At 44.1% G+C, this 22348-nt stretch overlaps 1 protein-coding gene across 1 annotated transcript in view; it reads right to left on the bottom strand.

Moving 5' to 3' along the window:
- Positions 1 to 22348, bottom strand: part of LOC112222422 (constitutive coactivator of PPAR-gamma-like protein 2) — a 130521-nt gene that overhangs the window by 103423 nt on the left and 4750 nt on the right. The window contains exons 2-6 of the mRNA XM_042304355.1: positions 18882 to 19128; positions 7783 to 7865; positions 7498 to 7626; positions 6723 to 6825; positions 6329 to 6396 (exon numbers count right to left, since the gene is read on the bottom strand). Of these exons, the coding sequence (XP_042160289.1) occupies positions 6329 to 6396; positions 6723 to 6825; positions 7498 to 7626; positions 7783 to 7865; positions 18882 to 19128 (630 nt within the window). The remainder of the gene's footprint in view (positions 1 to 6328; positions 6397 to 6722; positions 6826 to 7497; positions 7627 to 7782; positions 7866 to 18881; positions 19129 to 22348) is intronic.

The following is a 22348-nucleotide window of genomic DNA, read 5'->3' as shown; positions in this document are numbered from 1 at the left end:
CTAACAGTAGTAGCTAGCCAGTTAGCTCTAATGATTTACCTTGGGCTTATGACCTACACACACTACAGTGGGTATTGTAGGCAGGTAACCATGCCAAAATTAACACCGAATGTATTTATTAATGTATCAAGATCAAATAGTGTAGTGAGGCGAGATATGAGATATGAACAGGAAACATTTCATTCCCAGGTTGGAGTGTATTTTCTCTCACTTCAGCTCAAATAATGGCCACCGTTGATTTCAAGAATATTAGCATAACTTTTTAAATGCATTAGGCATGCATCGATGCATGCTTAAAAATATGTACAAACAAGAGCACGCATTCGAAAAGTGCCCTCCGTGCTCCGTCTCACATACTTTGATTTGGACTTTTACTCCAACCCTCCCGTGTTCCGATTCGCCAAGTATGCATTTTGAAAAACACCCACAGAGAGAGAGTGCGACCGCGTGCGAGCGAGAGACCCGTTTCAGGAAACTAGTCATATTTTGCACATCACACAGGACAGGCAATTTTGTTTCTAATGAAAAAGCTTTTTTGGCAGAAATGCCTTCTAGAACATGTGAACTTTCTGCCTTAAAGTTCTATTCAAACTGTAAATAAGAAATACAATTGTTAAATTCGAGCCTAGTTGGTTTAGCCACAGAAAAAGACTTTGGCTGAGCTAATGGATGGGCTGGACATGCTGGGAGAAGTGTTTGGATTGGTCTGCCATGTCGCATGCTTCAGTTGATAACGTGAGCTGCTCAGTATGTGTTGATAGTCCTTTCTACCACAGCGTTTTGGAACGATAGAACCTTAGCCATCGAGAACTGAAAAAGTTGCCACTTTTCTCAACAACAATGATGCCCTGAAATTAGCAGGTGCTGTTGACAAATCAGTCCGAGTTTCAAGTTCCTTGGTGTCCACATCAACAAACTATCATCGTCCAAACACACAAAGACAGTCGTGAAGAGGGCATGACCACAACTATTCCCCCTCCTGACACTGAAAAGATTTGGCATGGTTCCCCAGATCCTCAAAAAGTTATTCAGCTGCAACATGGAGAGCATCCTGAGACTGGTTGTATCACCGCCTGGTAAGGCAACTGCTTGGCCTCCGACCACAAGGCATTACAGAGGGTAGTGCGTATGGTCCAGTACCTCACTGGGGTCAAGCTTCCTGCCATCCAGGACCTATATACCAGGCGGTGTCAGAAGAAGGCCAAAAAAAATTGCCAAAGACTCCGCCGCCCTAGTCATAGACTGTGCTCTCTGCTACCGCACAGCAAGTGGTACTGGAGAACCAAGTCTAGGTCCAAACAGCTTCTACCCCCAAGCCACAAGACTCCTGAACAGCTAATACAATGGCTACCCGGACTATTTGCATTGTCCACACCCCCAATTTTTTTTTTTTACACTGCTGCTACTCTGTTTATTATCTATGCATAGTCACTTTACGCCTACCTACATATTACCTCGACTAACCAGGGACACATTGACTCTGTACCGGAACCCCCTTTATATAGCCTCGCTACTGTTAATTTATTGTTGCTCCTTGCTAGATGTGTCTGGGGGGGGGTGATTACAGGCATCTATTGTATTTCATGAACATGTGTACATGTCTAGACAATAGTGACCCATCCACTTAGCTCAGGGATTCTTAAACTTTTTCAGCCTGGGACCTAAATAAAAATGTGTTTTTCTAGGACCCAAGCTTATGAAAACATGCAACTATTCATAAATATGCTACATTACAATATAATTTGTTTTAGGCTGACATAAGGGCAATGTAATACCCATATACTGTATATAGCAATTCATGTTTATTTTTCCCCATTAAACACACTGACATATCTGTTTAGGTTCGAATTGTTGCTGTTAAAATACCACAAATAATTTTCATTCTGAGCTAGAAAAATACGTATTCATCACGTCACACAGATGTATAACAGAACACACACAGTCCTAATGAAGTGTGTGGCTGGTTGAACTTTTCAACAAGCAGGTCTATTCTGGGCTCAGTTTGAGACCGTGCAACCCTGAGGTCATTGGTCATTGGTATTGAGTCTGTTTCTGTACTTGTTTTTTTTTAAAGTATTCCAGAGTTGAGAACCCTGACTCACATTATGTGGTGCCAAACTGGATCAGAACATCTACTGCTTTCTCAGTCAGGCAGGAGACCGCTTCCTGCTGTAGATGAACAACCCAGAACTGTGTGAAAGTGTTTGCCTCAAAAAACATCTTATTTCAATTAGTTTATTCCATTAACAGTTCCAACAGACTTGTTTTCAACAAACATTTATCCAGTAAAATGCACAGTAGGGCTGATTGTACATCTTCATATGTACTGTTAATTAGCTAGCTACGGCTAACAATAGCTAGCTAGCTATTAGCTGTGTTCAAGGGGATTGTTTGAAAGAGAAACACTACTAGGAGAGATAGTACTCCCTTATTTCTGCTGATCATCACCTGTTATTAAGTGACAACAAAGCCTTGATAGCTGTCTAACTTGTCCACTGTCAAAGCCCTGTTTCCTGAAGCCCTGTTTCCTGAAGCCCTGTTTCCTGAAGCCCTGTTTCCTGAAGCATTCTGCCCTGTCCTCAAAGAACTCCCTGGGTTTAGCATCATGCTGTTGATGTTTGGTCAGGGTATGTTTTAATTTGTTCTTTTTGAGAGATTCATGACTAAAGCACTTCATGCACAAAACACATTGTGGGCACTCATTGTTATTTCTCAAAGTTTGTATGAAACCACAGAAACAGTCAGACGATTGAGCTCAGTCAGAACTAGGGCGGTCACGAAATTATCTTTTTTATTTCACCTTTATTTAACCAGGTAGGCCAGTTGAGAACAAGTTCTCATTTACAACTGCGACCTGGCCAAGGTAAAGCAAAGCAGTACGACATAAAACATGGCCAGCCATAGAAAAATGCGTATTGAAATGATCAATTATCGCAGATTTATCAGTGGTGACAGTGTTCTCTAGCCTCAGTGCAGTGGGCAGCTGGGAGGAGGTGCTTTTGTTCTCCATGGACTTTATAGCATCCCATGTAATATAGCCTACACCTTCACAATAAGTCCATTATTTATTTTAGACAGGCCTAAAGAAACATGATATGAAGAAAATGTAGTTTATTTCAGAAGAACAGAAAAGCATACTCTGAGTTGTCCTTATGTTACGCCCTGGTGTAGCTACACTAGTTCATTTAGCAGTGTTTGGTGCTACAGGGCATAGAACTGACAGACGACCAAGAGCTCAAACCAAGTTTATTCACCCAAAGGGTCAGACAGCTGAACAAAGACATGTTCCCACCAGCACAAGTATACAGTTGAATATCAGAAGTTTACATACACTTAGGCTGGAGTCATTAAAACTAATTTTTCAACCACTCCACAAATGTCTTGTTAACAAACTATAGTTTTGGCAAGTCGGTTAGGACATCTACTTTGTTCATGACAAGTCATTTTTCCAACAATTGTTTACAGACAGATTATTTCACTTACAATTCATTGAATCACAATTCCAGTGGGTCAGAAGTTTACATACACTAAGTTGACTGTACCTTTAAACAGCTTGGAAAATTGCAGAAACTGATGTCATGGCTTTAGAAGCTTCTGATAGGCTAATTGACATCATTTGAGTCAATTAGAGGTGTACCTGTGGATGTATTCCAAGGCCTACCTTCAAACTCAGTGCCTCTTTGCTTGACATTATGGGAAAATCAAAAGAAATCAGCCAAGACCTCAGAAAAAAAAATAGCAGACCTCCACAAGTCTGGTTCATCCTTGGAGCAATTTCCAAATGCCTGAAGGTATGACGTTCATCTGTACAAACAATAGTACACAAGTATAAACACCATGGGACCATGCAGCTGTCATACCGTTCAGGAAGGACACTGTTCTGTCTCCTAGAGATGAACATACTTTGGTGCGAAAAGTGCAAATCAATCCCAGAACAGCAGCAAAGGACCTTGTGAAGATGCTGGAGGAAACGGGTACAAAAGTATCTATATCCACAGTAAAAACGAGTCCTATATCAACATAACCTGAAAGGCCGCTCAGCAAGGAAGAAGTCACTGCTCCAAAACCGCCATAAAAAAGCCAGACTACCGTTGCAACTGCACATGGGGACAAAGATGGTACTTTTTGGAGAAATGTCCTCTGGTCTGATAAAACAAAAATAGAACTGTTTGGCCATAATGACCATCATTATGTTTGTAGGAAAAAGGGGGAAGCTTGCAAGCTGAAGAACTCCATCCCAACCGTGAAGCACGGGGGTGGCAGCATCATGTTGTGGGGGTGCTTTGTTGCAGGAGGGAACTGGTGCACTTCACAAAATAGATGGCAAAACACTGGTTTATTTAAGATCCCACAGTTTACCGTGCAGAAACCATACCATGAAGTCCAAGGTAATGGCCATAGATCTAGACAGAATTGTGATGAGGCGTATCTACATTACATGACCAAAAATGTGGGGAAACCTGCCCATCGAACATCTCATGGGCATTAACATGGAGTTGGTTCCCCCTTAGCTGTTCTAAACAGCATCCACTCTTCTGGGAAGGTTTTCCACTAGATGTTGGAACATTGCTGTGGGGACTTGCTTCCATTCAGCCACAAGCATTAGTGAGATCGGCAAAGACGTTGGGAAATTAGGCCTGGCTCGCAGGTCGCGTTCCGATTCGATGGGTGTTAAGTTCAGGGCTCTGCGCAGGCCAGTCAAGTTCTTCCACAATGATCGACAAACCTTTTCTGTATGGACCTCGCTTTGTGCACGGGTGCATTGTCATGCTGAAACAGGAAAAGGCCTTCCCCCAAACTGTTGCCACAAATTTGGAAGCACAGAATTGTATGCGTTAAGATTTCAAATCAAATCCCCTTCACTGGAACTAAGGGGCCCAAACCATGATAAACAGCCCCAGACCATTACTCATCCTCCAAACTTTAGTGGGCATTATGCATTGGGGCAGGTAGAGTTCTCCTGGCATCCGCCAAACCCAGATTCGTCCGTCCGACTGCCAGATAGCGATGCGTGATTATTCACTCCATAGAACACGTTTCCACTGCTTCCAATGGCGGTGAGCTTTACGCCACACCAGCCAACACTTGGAATTGCGCCTGGTGCGCCTGGTGATCATTAGCTTGTATGCAGCTGCTCTGCCATGGAAAACCATTTCATGAAGCTCCCGAAGAACAGTTAGTGCTGCTTTGCAGTTTGGAACTCAATGAGTGTTGTAACCAAGGAACAACAATCTTTACGTGCTACGCAGTCCCGTTCTGTGAGCTAGTGTGGCCTACCATTTCACGGCTGAGTCGTTGTTGCTCTTACCCAGACTGCCTAGAGCTGGCTGTCGGACCAAACGGGCAAGGACCTTGGTCAGGGAGATGACCAAGAACCCAATTACCACTCTGACAGAGTTCCTTGGCTGAGATGGAAAAAAACCTGTCTGAAGGACAACAGTCTCTGGGATTTAAGTGGAGAGTGGCCAGACAGAAGCCTGTCTATCCTGAGAAAAAGGTACATGACAGCCTGCCATGTGAAGGCATGTGAAAGAATTAAAGCATAAGGCAAAAGATTGTAGTCTGATAAGACAAAAATAAAATGTAAAAAACTCAATGCAAATTTCTGTAGGAAATCAGGCACAGCTCATCACCCGTCTAACATCATCCCTGCCGTGAAGCATGGTGGTGGCAGCATCATGCTATGGGGGATGCTTTTCAGCATCAGGGACTTGGACTGGTAAAGATAGGAGAAATTAATGGAGCCAAATACAGGCAAATCCTTGATGACAACCTGCTTCAGTGTGCAAATGACCTTAGACTGGGGTGAAGATATATGTTCCAACAGGACAATGATCCCAAAGCATACAGCCAAAGCAATGCTGGAACAGCTTCAGAACAATGTTAAATATAGCTCCTATAAAGCCCTTGAATGGCCTAGCCAAAGCCCAGACTTGAATCCCATTGAAAATCTGTGGAAAGACTTGAAGATTGCTGTTCACCGCCACTCCCCATATAACTTAACAGAGCTTGAGAAAATCCGCAAATCCAGATGTACAAAGCTGATAGACATACCCAAGAAGACTCAAAGCTGGAATCACCACCAAAAGGTGCTTCTACAAAGTATTGACTCAGGGGTGTGAATACTTATGTAAATTAGATATCTGTATTTTGTTTTCAATAAATGAACAAACATTTCTATAAACTTGTTTTTACTTTGTCATTATGGGGTATTGTGTGTAGATCGGTGAGAATTTGTGAATGAATGTTTAACTCCGGTTGTAACAACTAAATGAGGAATAAATAAAGGTGTATCAATACTTTCTGAAGGGACATCAGAGACTCCTACCTGGTGCTTTCCAGGCTGCATTGCCCCCATGTTGCCAGGAGGACTGCCAAAAGGAGCCGGACCAAACCCTGGCACCACACAGAAAGACAAATGAACACATCCAGTTAAGCAAGCCTAACACTTTCAGAGGAAAAGCACTTGTTTTCAGACTACAGTAGATATGACTGGCAGGTGCCTTAGCCCAGTGCTTCTCAGTCCTCTACTCAAGAACCCTCAGACGTCTCAATGTTGTTAGGACCAGCTCACCTGATTCAACTAGTCAGGGGCTGGAAGATTAGTTGACAAGTTCAATCAGGTGTGCCATCTCTGGAATAGACCAAATACATGGAACTGCTGGAGGTCCCCGAGGAGAGGTTTGAGTATGATGGCTTCAGCCAATGGCAGAGTTACTCACAAAGGTGGGGGGAGGGTCCCATGGAGAGTGGGCGTGGTTTAGAGGCAGATGAGAAATACTCCACAGCCTTCTTAAAACGCTCCACCTTATCCTCCATACGAGACTAGAGAGAATGTGAAGGAGGGGTGACAGAAAGCCAGTGGTACTGATATTTGGCAGTCTTGACTTAAGGTACATGGCCTATAGATTGCAAGTCTGCATATGACAAAGGCTAAGCAGCTAGCAGGATACTGCTCTGTTTCAGCTGGTATGGTCAGTCTAGCTGTATGGAGAAGGTACTGCTCTGTTTCAGCTGGTATGGTCAGTCTAGCTGTATGGAGGAGAAGGTACTGCTTTGTTTCAGCTGGTATGGTCAGTCTAGCTGTATGGAGAAGGTACTGCTCTGTTCAGCTGGTATGGTCAGTCTAGCTGTATGGAGTAGAAGGTACTGCTCTGTTTCAGCTGGTATGGTCAGTCTAGCTGTATGGAGGAGAAGGTACTGCTCTGTTTCAGCTGGTATGGTCAGTCTAGCTGTCTGGAGAAGGTACTGCTGTGTTTCAGCTGGTATGGTCAGTCTAGCTGAATGGAGAAGGTGCTTTCTGTATCCTATCTAGACAGTTATGAAATCAGACGGGTAGACAGGGTGGAGTGGGGATTGAACCCCGGTCTCCGGTGGGGAGATGAGTACATGTGTCTAGAGCAAGGACATTAGCACTAGACCACAGGTTCTACACATTTTAATCTTTCTGGACAGTAATGTGATTTCTTGATCCAAACAAAGTATTTAAATGTGTACCTGGGATTGGTTGAAGACGTCCCTGGCAACAGCGTCGAGGTTCCCCAGGTCTTTAATGGAGGAGACGTACTCAGACACCGCCTTGATAACCACCTCACAGGGAGGCAGCACCAACTGGTGGGCACGCACCTAGAGGATTAGAGATCAGGGGTTAGAGGTCAGACACCGCCTTGATAACCACCTCACAGGGAGGCAGCACCAACTGGTGGGCACGCACCTAGAGGGTTAGAGGTCAGGGGTTAAAGGTCAGATTCCAGTGGAAGGGTTAAAGGAGAGAGGTTATACCTTGAGTGAGGCCAGGGGGTGTTCTGGTCCTAAAAGGCTCCAATGGAAGGCAGCCAGGTCCTCATCAGGGAGAATATGGTTCCCTACGGGGGGGAGAAAGAGACCGGTAGTAAATAAAGTGTAAAAGGCGTGTTTGGTTGAGTCTCAGGGATTGCACAGTTAATCGATTAAAGATGAACAGACATTTTTCAGAAAGTTACGGTGATCTGCATCAATGAAGGATGGTGCCGAGTTGAAGGATGGAGTTTTTCTGCCTAGAATCTCATTTAATAAGTTACTCAAGAGCTTTTTACGATCATTCTTTAAATTGATATTTGTTCCATAGTATAGTTTTCTTTTTGTTAACTTCTTGGTGACAGGGGGACAGTATTGAGTAGCTTGGATGAACAAGGTGCCCATAGTAAACTACCTACTACTCCATCCCAGATGCTAATATATGCATATTAGTAGTATTGGATAGAAAACACTCTGAAGTTTGTAAAACTGTTTGAATGATGTCTGAGTATAACAGAACTCATATGGCAGGCAAAAACCTGAGAAAAATCCAACCAGGAAGAGGGAAATCTGAGGTTTGTAGTTCCATTTAAGTAATTGCCTATCCAATACGCTGTGTCTATGGGGCCAGATTGCACTTCCCAAGAATTCCAGCAGATGTCAACAGTCTTTAGAAAGTTTGAGGCTTCTATTGTGAAAGGTGGTCAAATAAGAGCTGTTTCAACAAGTGGACTAGGCTGAGGCCAATCATCAGTTGTTTACTGCACAGTCACACGGGCTCACTGTGCCTTCTTTTTCCTCTGTAGTGAATACACTATTGTCCGGTTGGAATATTATTGAAGACTTATTATAAAAAGACCCTAAGGATTGATTGTAAACATCGTTTGACATGTTTCTACAAACTGTAAAGGAACTCTTGACTTTGTCTGGATTTTGTGCCTTTAGAATAGTGAACTAAACGCGAACAAAACTGAGGTATTTGGACAAATATGGACGTAATCGAACATTTCTTGTGGAAGTGGGAGTGCATTCTGATGAAGATCAGCAAAGGTAAGTGAAGATTTATAATGCTATTTATGACTTTTGTTGACTATACCATTTGGCGGGTAAGTGTATGGCTTGCTTTTGTGGCTGAACGCTGTTCTCAGATTATTGAATAATGTGCTTTTGGCGTAAAGCTTTTTTGAAATCAGACACAGCGGTTGCATTAAGAACAGCTCCCAGCTGTGCCCTGGACAGCATTTGTGAATTGATCCCCCCCATCTAGCTTCAGAGTTTGTTCTGTTAGGTGACCTAAACTGGGATATGCTTAACACCTCGGCAGTCCGACAATCTAAGCTAGATGCCCTCAATCTCACACAAATCATCAAGGAACCCACCAGGTACAACCTTAAATCTGTAAACAAGGGCACCCTCATAGACGTCATCCTGACCAACTGGCCCTCCAAATACACCTCCGCTGTCTTCAACCAGGATCTCAGCAATCACTGCCTCATTGCCTGTATCCGCTACGGAGCCGCAGTCAAACGACCACCCTTCATCACTGTCAAACGCTCCCTAAAACACTTCTGTGAGCAGGCCTTTCTAATCGACCTGGCCCGGGTATCCTGGAAGGACATTGACCTCATCCCGTCAGTTGAGGATGCCTGGTCATTCTTTAAAAGTAACTTCCTCACCATTTTAGATAAGCATGCTCCGTTCAAAAAATGCAGAACTAAGAACAGATACAGCCCTTGGTTCACTCCAGACCTGACTGCCCTCAACCAGCACAAAAATATCCTGTGGCGGACTGCAATAGCATCGAATAGTCCCCGCGATATGCAACTGTTCGGGGAAGTCAGGAACCAATACACGCAGTCAGTCAGGAAAGCTAAGGCCAGCTTCTTCAGGCAGAAGTTTGCATCCTGTAGCTCCAACTCCAAAAAGTTCTGGGACACTGTGAAGTCCATGGAGAACAAGAGCACCTCCTCCCAGCTGCCCACTGCACTGAGGCTAGGTAACACGGTCACCACCGATAAATCCATGATTATCGAAAACTTCAATAAGCATTTCTCAACGGCTGGCCATTCCTTCCGCCTGGCTACTCAAACCTCGGCTAAGAGCTCCGCCCCCCCGTAGCTACTCGCCCAAGCCTCTCCAGGTTCTCCTTGACCCAAATCCAGATAGCAGATGTTCTGAAAGAGCTGCAAAACCTGGACCCGTACAAATCAGCTGGGCTTGACAATCTGGACCCTCTATTTCTGAAACTATCCGCCACCATTGTCGCAACCCCTATTACCAGCCTGTTCAACCTCTCATATCGTCTGAGATCCCCAAGGATTGGAAAGCTGCCGCAGTCATCCCCCTCTTCAAAGGGGGTGACACCCTGGACCCAAACTGTTACAGACCTATATCCAGTACTTACAGTACCTACAGTACTTCCGGCGCCGACAGAGATGGCCGCCTCGCTTCGCGTTCCTAGGAAACTATGCAGTTTTTTGTTTTTTTACGTGTTATTTCTTACACTAGTACCCCAGGTCATCTTAGGTTTCTTTACATACAGCCGAGAAGAACTACTGAATATAAGATCAGCGTCAACTCACCATCAGTACGACCAAGAATATGTTTTTCGCGATGCGGATCCTGTGTTCTGCCTTACAACCAGTGTAACCGAGTGGATCACATGCAGCGACCAAAAAAAAAAAAACGACTCAGAAAAAGAGGGAAACGAAGCGGTCTTCTGGTCAGACTCCGGAGACGGGCACATCGTGCACCACTCCCTAGCATTCTTCTTGCCAATGTCCAGTCTCTTGACAACAAGGTTGATGAAATCCGAGCAAGGGTAGCATTCCAGAGGGACATCAGAGACTGTAACGTTCTTTGCTTCACGGAAACATGGCTAACTGGAGAGACGCAATCCGAAGCGGTGCAGCCAACGGGTTTCTCCACGCATCGCGCCGACAGAAACAAACATCTTTCTGGTAAGAAGAGGGGCGGGGGCGTATGCCTTATGACTAACGTGACATGGTGTGATGAAAGAAACATACAGGAACTCAAATCCTTCTGTTCACCTGATTTAGAATTCCTCACAATCAAATGTAGACCGCATTATCTACCAAGAGAATTCTCTTCGATTATAATCACAGCCGTATATATCCCCCAAGCAGACACATCGATGGCTCTGAACGAACTTTATTTAACTCTCTGCAAACTGTAAACGATTTATCCGGAGGCTGCATTCATTGTAGCTGGGGATTTTAACAAGGCTAATCTGAAAACAAGACTCCCTAAATTTTATCAGCATATCGATTGTGCAACCAGGGGTGGAAAGACCCTGGATCATTGTTACTCTAACTTCCGCAACGCATATAAGGCCCTGCCCCGCCCCCTTTCGGAAAAGCTGACCACGACTCCATTTTGTTGATCCCTGCCTACAGACAGAAACTAAAACAAGAAGCTCCCACGCTGAGGTCTGTCCAACGCTGGTCCGACCAAGCTGACTCCACACTCCAAGACTGCTTCCATCACGTGGACTGGGAGATGTTTCGTATTGCGTCAGACAACAACATTGACGAATATGCTGATACGGTGTGCGAGTTCATTAGAACGTGCGTTGAAGATGTCGTTCCCATAGCAACGATTAAAACATTCCCTAACCAGAAACCGTGGATTGATGGCAGCATTCGTGTGAAACTGAAGGCACGAACCACTGCTTTTAATCAGGGCAAGGTGTCTGGTAACATGACTGAATACAAACAGTGCAGCTATTCCCTCCGCAAGGCTATCAAACAAGCTAAGTGCCAGTACAGAGACAAAGTAGAATCTCAATTCAACGGCTCAGACACAAGAGGCATGTGGCAGGGTCTACAGTCAATCATGGACTACAGGAAGAAACCCAGCCCAGTCACGGACCAGGATGTCTTGCTCCCAGGCAGACTAAATAACTTTTTGCCCGCTTTGAGGACAATACAGTGCCACTGACACGGCCTGCAACGGAAACATGCGGTCTCTCCTTCACTGCAGCCGAAGTGAGTAAGACATTTAAACGTGTTAACCCTCGCAAGGCTGCAGGCCCAGACGGCATCCCCAGCCGCGCCCTCAGAGCATGCGCAGACCAGCTGGCCGGTGTGTTTACGGACATATTCAATCAATCCCTATACCAGTCTGCTGTTCCCACATGCTTCAAGAGGGCCACCATTGTTCCTGTTCCCAAGAAAGCTAAGGTAACTGAGCTAAACGACTACCGCCCCGTAGCACTCACATCCGTCATCATGAAGTGCTTTGAGAGACTAGTCAAGGACCATATCACCTCCACCCTACCTGACACCCTTGACCCACTCCAATTTGCTTACCGCCCAAATAGGTCCACAGACGATGCAATCTCAACCACACTGCACACTGCCCTAACCCATCTGGACAAGAGGAATACCTATGTGAGAATGCTGTTCATCGACTACAGCTCGGCATTCAACACCATAGTACCCTCCAAGCTCGTCATCAAGCTCGAGACCCTGGGTCTCGACCCCGCCCTGTGCAACTGGGTACTGGACTTCCTGACGGGCCGCCCCCAGGTGGTGAGGGTAGGCAACAACATCTCCTCCCCGCTGATCCTCAACACTGGGGCCCCACAAGGGTGCGTTCTGAGCCCTCTCCTGTACTCCCTGTTCACCCACGACTGCGTGGCCATGCACGCCTCCAACTCAATCATCAAGTTTGCGGACGACACAACAGTGGTAGGCTTGATTACCAACAACGACGAGACGGCCTACAGGGAGGAGGTGAGGGCCCTCGGAGTGTGGTGTCAGGAAAATAACCTCACACTCAACGTCAACAAAACTAAGGAGATGATTGTGGACTTCAGGAAACAGCAGAGGGAACACCCCCATCCACATCGATGGAACAGTAGTGGAGAGGGTAGCAAGTTTTAAGTTCCTCGGCATACACATCACAGACAAACTGAATTGGTCCACTCACACAGACAGCATCGTGAGGAAGGCGCAGCAGCGCCTCTTCAACCTCAGGAGGCTGAAGAAATTCGGCTTGTCACCAAAAGCACTCACAAACTTCTACAGATGCACAATCGAGAGCATCCTGGCGGGCTGTATCACCGCCTGGTATGGCAACTGCACCGCCCTCAACCGTAAGGCTCTCCAGAGGGTAGTGAGGTCTGCACAACGCATCACCGGGGGCAAACTACCTGCCCTCCAGGACACCTACACCACCCGATGCTACAGGAAGGCCATAAAGATCATCAAGGACATCAACCACCCGAGCCACTGCCTGTTCACCCCGCTGCCATCCAGAAGGCGAGGTCAGTACAGGTGCATCAAAGCTGGGACCGAGAGACTGAAAAACAGCTTCTATCTCAAGGCCATCAGACTGTTAAACAGCCACCACTAACATTGAGTGGCTACTGCCAACACACTGTCAATGACACTGACTCTACTCCAGCCACTTTAATCATGGGAATTGATGGGAAATGTTGTAAATATATCACTAGCCACTTTAAACAATGCTACCTTATATAATGTTACTTACCCTACATTGTTCATCTCATGCATACGTTGATACTGTACTCTACATCATCGACTGCATCCTTATGTAATACATGTATCACTAGCCACTTTAACTATGCCACTTGGTTTACATACATCTCATATGTATATACTGTACTCGATATCATCTACTGTATCTTGCCTATGTTGCTCTGTACCATCACTCATTCATATATCCTTATGTACATATTCTTTATCCCCTTACACTGTGTATGACAGTAGTTTTTTTTTGAATTGTTAGTTAGATTACTTGCTCGTTATTACTGCATTGTCGGAACTAGAAGCACAAGCATTTCGCTACACTCGCATTAACATCTGCTAACCATGTGTATGTGACAAATAAAATTTGATTTGATTTGATTTGATTTGATCCTGCCCTGCCTATCTAAGGTCTTCGAAAGCCAAGTCAACAAACAGGTCACTGACCATCTCGAATCCCACCGTACCTTCTCCGCTGTGCAATCTGGTTTCCGAGCCGGCCACGGGTGCACCTCAGCCACGCTCAAGGTACTAAACGATATCATAACCGCCATCGATAAAAGACAGTACTGTGCAGCCGTCTTTATCGATCTTGCCAAGGCTTTCGACTCTGTCAATCACCATATTCTTATCGGCAGACTCAGTAGCCTCGGTTTTTCGGATGACGGCCTTTCCTGGTTCACCAATGACTTTGCAGACAGAGTTCAGTGTGTCAAATCGGAGGGCATGCTGTCCGGTCCTCTGGCAGTCTCTATGGGGGTGCCACAGGGTTCAATCCTCGGGCCGACTCTTTTCTCTGTATATATATCAATGATGTTGCTCTTGCTGCGGGCGATTCCCTGATCCACCTCTACGCAGACGACACCATTCTATATACTTCCGGCCCGTCCTTGGACACTGTGCCATCTAACCTCCAAACGAGCTTCAATGCCATACAACACTCCTTCCGTGGCCTCCAACTGCTCTTAAACGCTAGTAAAACCAAATGCATGCATTTCAACCGTTCGCTGCCTGCACCCGCACGCCTGACCAGCATCACCACCCTGGATGGTTCCGACCTTGAATATGTGGACATCTATAAGTACCTAGGTGTCTGGCTAGACTGTAAACTCTCCTTCCAGACTTATATCAAACATCTCCAATCGAAAATCAAATCAAGAGTCGGCTTTCTATTCCGCAACAAAGCCTCCTTCACTCACGCCGCCAAACTTACCCTAGTAAAACTGACTATCCTACCGATCCTCGGCGATTTCATCTACAAAATTGCTTCCAACACTCTACTCAGTAAACTGGATGCAGTTTATCACAGTGCCATCCGTTTTGTCACTAAAGCACCTTATACCACCCACCACTGCGACTTGTATGCTCTAGTCGGCTGGCCCTCGCTACATATTCGTCGCCAGACCCACTGGCTCCAGGTCATCTACAAGTCCATGCTAGGTAAAGCTCCGCCTTATCTCAGTTCACTGGTCACGATGGCAACACCCATCCGTAGCACGCGCTCCAGCAGGTGTATCTCACTGATCATCCCGAAAGCCAACACCTCATTTGGCCGTCTTTCGTTCCAGTTCTCTGCTGCCTGTGACTGGAACGAATTGCAAAAATCGCTGAAGTTGGAGACTTTTATCTCCCTCACTAACTTCAAACATCTGCTATCTGAGCAGTTAACCGATCGCTGCAGCTGTACATAGTCTATCGGTAAATAGCCCACCCATTTTTACCTACCTCATCCCCATACTGTTTTTATTTATTTACTTTTCTGCTCACCAATATCTCTACCTGTACATGACCATCTGATCATTTATCACTCCAGTGTTATTAATCTGCAAAATTGTAATTATTCGCCTACCTCCTCATGCCTTTTGCACACAATGTATATAGACTCCCCCTTTGTTTTCTACTGTGTTATTGACTTGTTAATTGTTTACTCCATGTGTAACTCTGTGTTGTCTGTTCACACTGCTATGCTTTATCTTGGCCAGGTCGCAGTTGTAAATGAGAACTTGTTCTCAACTAGCCTACCTGGTTAAATAAAGGTGTTCTCAACTGGTCTACCTGTCACGCCCTGGTCAAAGTATTTTGTGTTTATCTTTATGTATTTGGTCAGGCCAGGGTGTGGCATGGGGTTTTTGTAATTGTGGTGTGTTTGTCTTGGGGTTTTGGTGGTGGTATTGGGATTGTAGCTTAGTGGGTTATCTAGCAAAGTCTATGGCTGTCTGGAGTGGTTCTCAATCAGAGGCAGGTGCTTATCGTTGTCTCTGATTGGGAACCATATTTAGGCAGCCATATTCTTTGAGTTTGTCGTGGGTGATTGTCCTTAGTGTCCTATGTGTACTCTCGGTTAGTTTGCACTAGATAGGCTGTTTCGGTTTCGATTACGTTTATTGTTTTGTGTAGTGTTCGTGTTTCTTTGTTTGATTAAACATGAATCTCAATCGACACGCTGCAGTTTGGTCCGACTCTCCATCATCACCACTAGAAAACCGTTACACTACCTGGTTAAATAAAGGTGTTCTCAACTAGCCTACCTGGTTAAATAAAGGTGTTCTCCACTGGCCTACCTGGTTAAATAAAGGTGTTCTCCACTAGCCTACCTGGTTAAATAAAGGTGTTCTCCACTAGCCTACCTGGTTAAATAAAGGTGTTCTCCACTAGCCTACCTGGTTAAATAAAGGTGTTCTCCACTAGCCTACTAGCCTACCTGGTTAAATAAAGGTGTTCTCCACTAGCCTACCTGGTTAAATAAAGGTGTTCTCCACTGGCCTACCTGGTTAAATAAAGGTGTTCTACACTAGCCTACCTGGTTAAATAAAGGTGTTCTCCACTAGCCTACCTGGTTAAATAAAGGTGTTCTCCACTAGCCTACCTGGTTAAATAAAGGTGTTCTCCACTAGCCTACCTGGTTAAATAAAGGTGTTCTCCACTAGCCTACCTGGTTAAATAAAGGTGTTCTCCACTGGCCTACCTGGTTAAATAAAAGGTGAAAGAAAAAAAAGAAAAAGTTCTTTAATTTTATGTAAAACATGTATCTTTCAAAGTATTTCTGTTATTTGATGTGGCTCTCTGCAATTTCTCCGGATGTTTTGGAGGCATTTCTGAACATGGCGCCAATGTAAACTGAGGTTTTTGGATATAAATATGAACTTGATCGAACAAAACATGCATGTATTGTGTAACATTGAGTCCTGGGAGTGTCATCCGATGAAGGTCGTCAAAGGTTAGTGATTCATTTTATCTATATTTCTGCTTTTTGTGACACCTCTCTTTGGTTGGAAAATGGCTGAATGCTTTCTGTGACTATTTGCTGACCTAACATAATGATATGTTGGCTTTAGCCATAAAGCCTTTTTGAAATCGGATACTGTGGTTGGATTAACGAGAAGTGTATCTTTAAAATGGTGTAAAATACTTGTATGGTTGAGGAATTTTAATTATGAGATTTCTGTTTTGAATTTGGCACCCTGCACTTTTACTGGCTTTTGGCGAGGTGGGACGCTAGCGTCCCGAACGATCCCAGAGAGGTTAAGTCAAGTCATTTGTCAATGTATTGTATCTTTGCCAATCTGCTGTGTTGCCAGACGTATTTGTCATTCCCTTAGCCGCATCTCTTTCAGCCAGTTTATCAATTAATCATCTATCCATGGGGATTTGACAGTTAAGTCAGTTTCTTTATGGGAGAATGCCTAACCGGAATATAAACAGCAACACCTCCATTGGCATTCCTGTATCTTCTGTAGATGTTACAACCATATATAGCCATATCTGTTTGAAAGGAATTGTCTGCTTTCTGTTGCTAGCAAATTAACAATTTCATGCTTCTTTGACTGAATAGTTGTTTTTCTAGCCAACTGTTTCTAGCTCAGCTAGCCTCTCGTAGGCTTGACACATTGGAAGTCCCTCACTGCAAACCATTGAATACTGTTTCATGCATATTGTACACCAGTGGTTCCCAAACTTGTTATAGTCCCGTATCCCTTCAGTCAACCTCCAGCTGCGTACCCCCTCTAGCACCAGGGTCAACGAACTCTCAAATATTGCTTTTTGCCATCATTGTAAGCCTGCCACACACACACACTATACCACAGGAACAGCATGGATTTGTGCATGAGGCAGATGCGGTGCGACTCGAGTTTCGCCACCAGGTAGAAAGGAAGGAGAGAGCAGGGACCGTTAGAGGCGGCTGGGAAAAGTCTATTGAACATGTCAATACTTTACTTTAAAGGAATTAAATCATTTTGTTTTTTTTACATTTTTAAAATGTGAATCACTTTTATTTACCCCAGTTTGGGAATACCTGTTGTACACAATCAGCTTGCGAAAGTGTATTGTGGGCATTACCATGCAGTTGACTTCCTAACCTTTTTTTGTTGTTAGCTAGTTTGCTTGCTAATGTCAGCTAACACTATGGATGTGACAAATTGACAATTTTGCTTAATGTTTAAACGGCCATTGTTTATCGGTTTTCTGTTAAAACTAAGAAAATAAATTAAAAAATCACATCAATTTACAATGTAGAATATTGGCTATGACCGGGTAATTAAGTTATTCTACCACAACCCTTTACAAAACGCAGCTACAGAAACATGTGTCGATAGCAACAATTGTTAACTTTGCCATTAAAAAAAATATATATATAATAATTTAAGCGCTGCATCAGGTCTGTACCTTCTCAGACAGAATTCTGCTCTTGCGTAAAATGTTCTGTATTGTTTCCCTGACAATAAACATCGCTGATTGATGTGCTGCTGTGGTGTTTTATGGTAGAGTAGCTAGATAAATTTTATTTCTACTAAGTCACAGTATTTAACAAACTTTAAAGTTCTATTTTGGGAGATATTATTTGATTGACAGTTCTGGTTGCCTAGTGACGGGCTTTAGTCATGCTTCAGAAGCGGCATTCCTTTACAGACAAATAAAATGTCTGTTCATAGAGGTTTCATGTTGGCATTTAAAACAAACCTTCTGTAGCCGAGGTGCTTTCGAGGGGCCACATTCCATTTTCTGAAAAGCGTTAACCATACAGGCTACCGGTAGCAACTGACTAGGTATCCCCTTTCTCTTGTGGTAGAGAAATGAACATTCAAATCTCTGGCAACAGCTCTGGTGGGCATTCCTGCAGTCAGCATGCCAATTGCATGCTCCTTAAAACTTCAGACATCTGTAGCGTTGTGAGACAAAACTGCACATTTTAGAGTGGCCTTTTATTGTCCCCAGCACAAGGTGCACCTGTGTAATGATCATGCTGTTTAATCAGCTTCTTGATATGCCCCACCGGTCAGCTGGATGGATGTGTTAAGAACATTTTAGAGAAATAAGCTTTTTGTGTGTAATTGAACATTTCTGGGATCTTTTATTCGCCAAAGGTGCTTCTACAAAGTGTTAACTCAGGTGTGTGGATATTTATGTAAATACAATATTTCTGTATTTAATTTTCAATAACTTTGCTAACATTTCTAAAAACATGTTTTCACTTTGTTATTGTGGGGTATTGTGTGTAGATCGGTGAGAGAAAAGATATCCTTTTGGAATTCAGGCTTTAACACAAAATGTGGAATTTTAGGTATGAATACTTTCTGAAGGTACTGTACCTACCCAGCAGAGCAGCGAAGTAGGGCAGTTGTTGTGTCTTCAGACCCAGCTGTCTGGCTGCTTCAGAGAGCAGGTACTGGTGGGTGGTCAGGTTCTTGCCGTTCCAGGACAGTTTGAGGGCATGCGAGGAGAAGTAGGCAGGCACGTTGCAGAGAGCAAACTCTGAGTCCTGGGCGATCAGGCCGCAGAAACCAAAGTCCCTGTAGAGGGACAGCACCTCCTGGTGGTGGTCCTCCAACGTCTGGACAACCTGGATAATACAATATTAGTGATGCACCGATATGTCATTTTTGGACGATACTGATATCCAATATTTTCCCTGTCAAAAAAAAAAAACCGCTACCGATTACCGATATTTACAATTTTAGCGGCCTTTTAAGCATTCTAGTACAGTTAAATAGTTAACACGGACGCAGCGGTCTAAGGCACTGCAAGAGGCGTGACTACAGTTCCTGGTTCGAATCCAGGCTGTATCACATCCGGCCGTGATTGGGAGTCCCATAGTGCGGCGCACACTTGGCCCAGCGTTGTCCGGGTTTAGCCGGGGTAGGTCGTCATTGTAAATAAGAATTTGTTCCTAACCGACTTGCCTAGTTAAATAAAAGGTTTTACACACACACTGACCAAAAAGTTATTTTGTTGGCATTTACATATGTCCCCATTACCAGTAAAACATCATCAAAACCCATTTCTTTCACTTACTTGCTGTGCTATTTCGTTGTTCATTTGTTCAGTCGTTTCTCAACCAGGGTTTCTGTGGAACGCCGTTTGGGTCTTTGCGTGTCAAAAACAGAGAACACTATTTGATTCGTCAAATAACACGACATCTGTTTCAGTAGCTATATAGTTTGCTATAGCTACTACCTAACCATATAGCTAGGTGTCATCATCTAAAATAACCCTAATTTATAAGACCGTTCTTATTTGGTTAATGGTGGTCGGACCCATCTATGTGAAGCTTGCCACAATAAGGTTGCCACAATAGTTGACTTTGCAGTTAGCCTTCAAAATAAAAGTATGGCATAATTCTACAATTTGTATTAATTTGCATTACTGTCAATGACACTTATTTTTAACGCAAACCGCAAATTCCACTATTTTGCCAGTCCTTATTGTGGCTAGCTTCAAAACACATTAGCCGGTCCTGTCGAGCCAGATGAAGCCAGATGAAGCTAGCTGACTGCTTATAACATTAGCTTTGGGCAACAGGGTTAAGTAGAACAGCGGGGGCGTATGCCTCATGGCCAACGTGACATGGTGTGATGAAAGAAACATACAGGAACTCAAATCCTTCTGTTCACCTGATTTAGAATTCCTCACAATCAAATGTAGACCGCATTATCTACCAAGAGAATTCTCTTCGATTATAATCACAGCCGTATATATCCCCCCAAGCAGACACATCGATGGCTCTGAACGAACTTTATTTAACTCTCTGCAAACTGGAAACGATTTATCCGGAGGCTGCATTCATTGTAGCTGGGGATTTTAACAAGGCTAATCTGAAAACAAGAGGGTAGCAAGTTAAGTTCCTCGGCATACACATCACAGACAAACTGAATTGGTCCACTCACACAGACAGCATCGTGAGGAAGGCGCAGCAGCGCCTCTTCAACCTCAGGAGGCTGAAGAAATTCGGCTCGTCACCAAAAGCACTCACAAACTTCTACAGATGCACAATCGAGAGCATCCTGGCGGGCTGTATCATCGCCTGGTATGGCAACTGCACCGCCCTCAACCGTAAGGCTCTCCAGAGGGTAGTGAGGTCTGCACAACGCATCACCTGGGGCAAACTACCTGCCCTCCAGGACACCTACACCACCCGATGCTACAGGAAGGCCATAAAGATCATCAAGGACATCAACCACCCGAGCCACTGCCTGTTCACCCCGCTGTCATCCAGAAGGCGAGGTCAGTACAGTTGCATCAAAGCTGGGACCGAGAGACTGAAAAACAGCTTCTATCTCAAGGCCATCAGACTGTTAAACAGCCACCACTAACATTGAGTGGCTACTGCCAACACACTGTCAATGACACTGACTCTACTCCAGCCACTTTAATAATGGGAATTGATGGGAAATGATGTAAATATATCACTAGCCACTTTAAACAATGCTACCTTATATAATGTTACTTACCCTACATTATTCATCTCATATGCATACGTAGATACTGTACTCTATATCATCGACTGCATCCTTATGTAATACATGTATCACTAGCCACTTTAACCATGCCACTTGGTTTACATACTCATCTCATATGTATATACTGTACTCGATATCATCTACTGTATCTTGCCTATGCTGCTCTGTACCATCACTCATTCATATATCCTTATGTACATATTCTTTATCCCCTTACACTGTGTATAAGACAGTAGTTTTTGGAATTGTTAGTTAGATTACTTGTTCGTTATTACTGCATTGTCGGAACTAGAAGCACAAGCATTTCGCTACACTCGCATTAACATCTGCTAACCATGTGTATGTGACAAATAAAATTTGATTTGATTTGAAGTTCAATTTCAATAGGCAAACAACAATACTTACAAGGATTCCTAAATAATTGCTAAGAATAGTGAAAATGACTGCAGTTTCTACAGGTCATTGTTTCAGGCTGGTTGTATTGGTGCTATCTAGGTACCAAGTTGAAGCTAGTCACCCCAGAAGTTGCAGTCGAACAAATGATGCTTTATTACCAACGTGGTATTGTAAACACATCGTTCGTGGCCGGTGTTTGTAGACTTTTTTGTACAGCTTTGACAGAGCTACTGTACCCTTTTTGACACGCAAAGACCCAAACGGCGTTCCGTAGTATGTCGTGAAGCTAATAGCAGTGATGCCATTACTGTGTAACTCCGGTCGGCGAAAGCCAACATCACACACGACAGAGAACGGTTGATTGTCAAGGACAATGAATTCCATTATCTTGGCTTTAATAAATTTCACCTTTGAGTTGTCTCGCTGAAATTTTGTTAGTCTTTCAAATGACTGCTTGATCCACAGAGCAGACATTATGGGTTAGTTTAGGAATGCTGTGTAGCACGTATAGCGGAAAAAATGTTTGTGGCGTCATTTTTATTTTATTTGACCTTTATTTAACCAGGCAAGTCAGTTAAGAACAAATTCTTATGTTCAATGACGGCCTAGGAACAGTGGGTTAACTGCCTGTTTAGGGGCAGAACGACAGATTTGTACATTGTCAGCTCGGGGGTTTGAACTCGCAACCTTCCGGTTACTAGTCACACGCTCTAACCACTAGGCTACCCTGCCGCCCCGTTACATCACGTACTTATGTTATATAGGTATGCACGTCAGTGTTGACATCGGTTTTGCACCTCGGGGCGTTAAACTAGATATCCGATACATTCACCAATATATCGTACATCCGTATACAATATTACACATCTTAAACCATCCTCTAACACTGTAGAAAGGCCACCATGGTGAAACGTTGACCAAAGTGCC

The sequence above is a fragment of the Oncorhynchus tshawytscha genome, linkage group LG22 (genome assembly GCF_018296145.1).
Source record: "Oncorhynchus tshawytscha isolate Ot180627B linkage group LG22, Otsh_v2.0, whole genome shotgun sequence".
Taxonomy (NCBI): domain Eukaryota; kingdom Metazoa; phylum Chordata; class Actinopteri; order Salmoniformes; family Salmonidae; genus Oncorhynchus; species Oncorhynchus tshawytscha.
The sequence above is the reverse complement of the archived record's forward strand: the minus strand, read 5'-3'. Positions and strand labels throughout refer to the sequence as shown.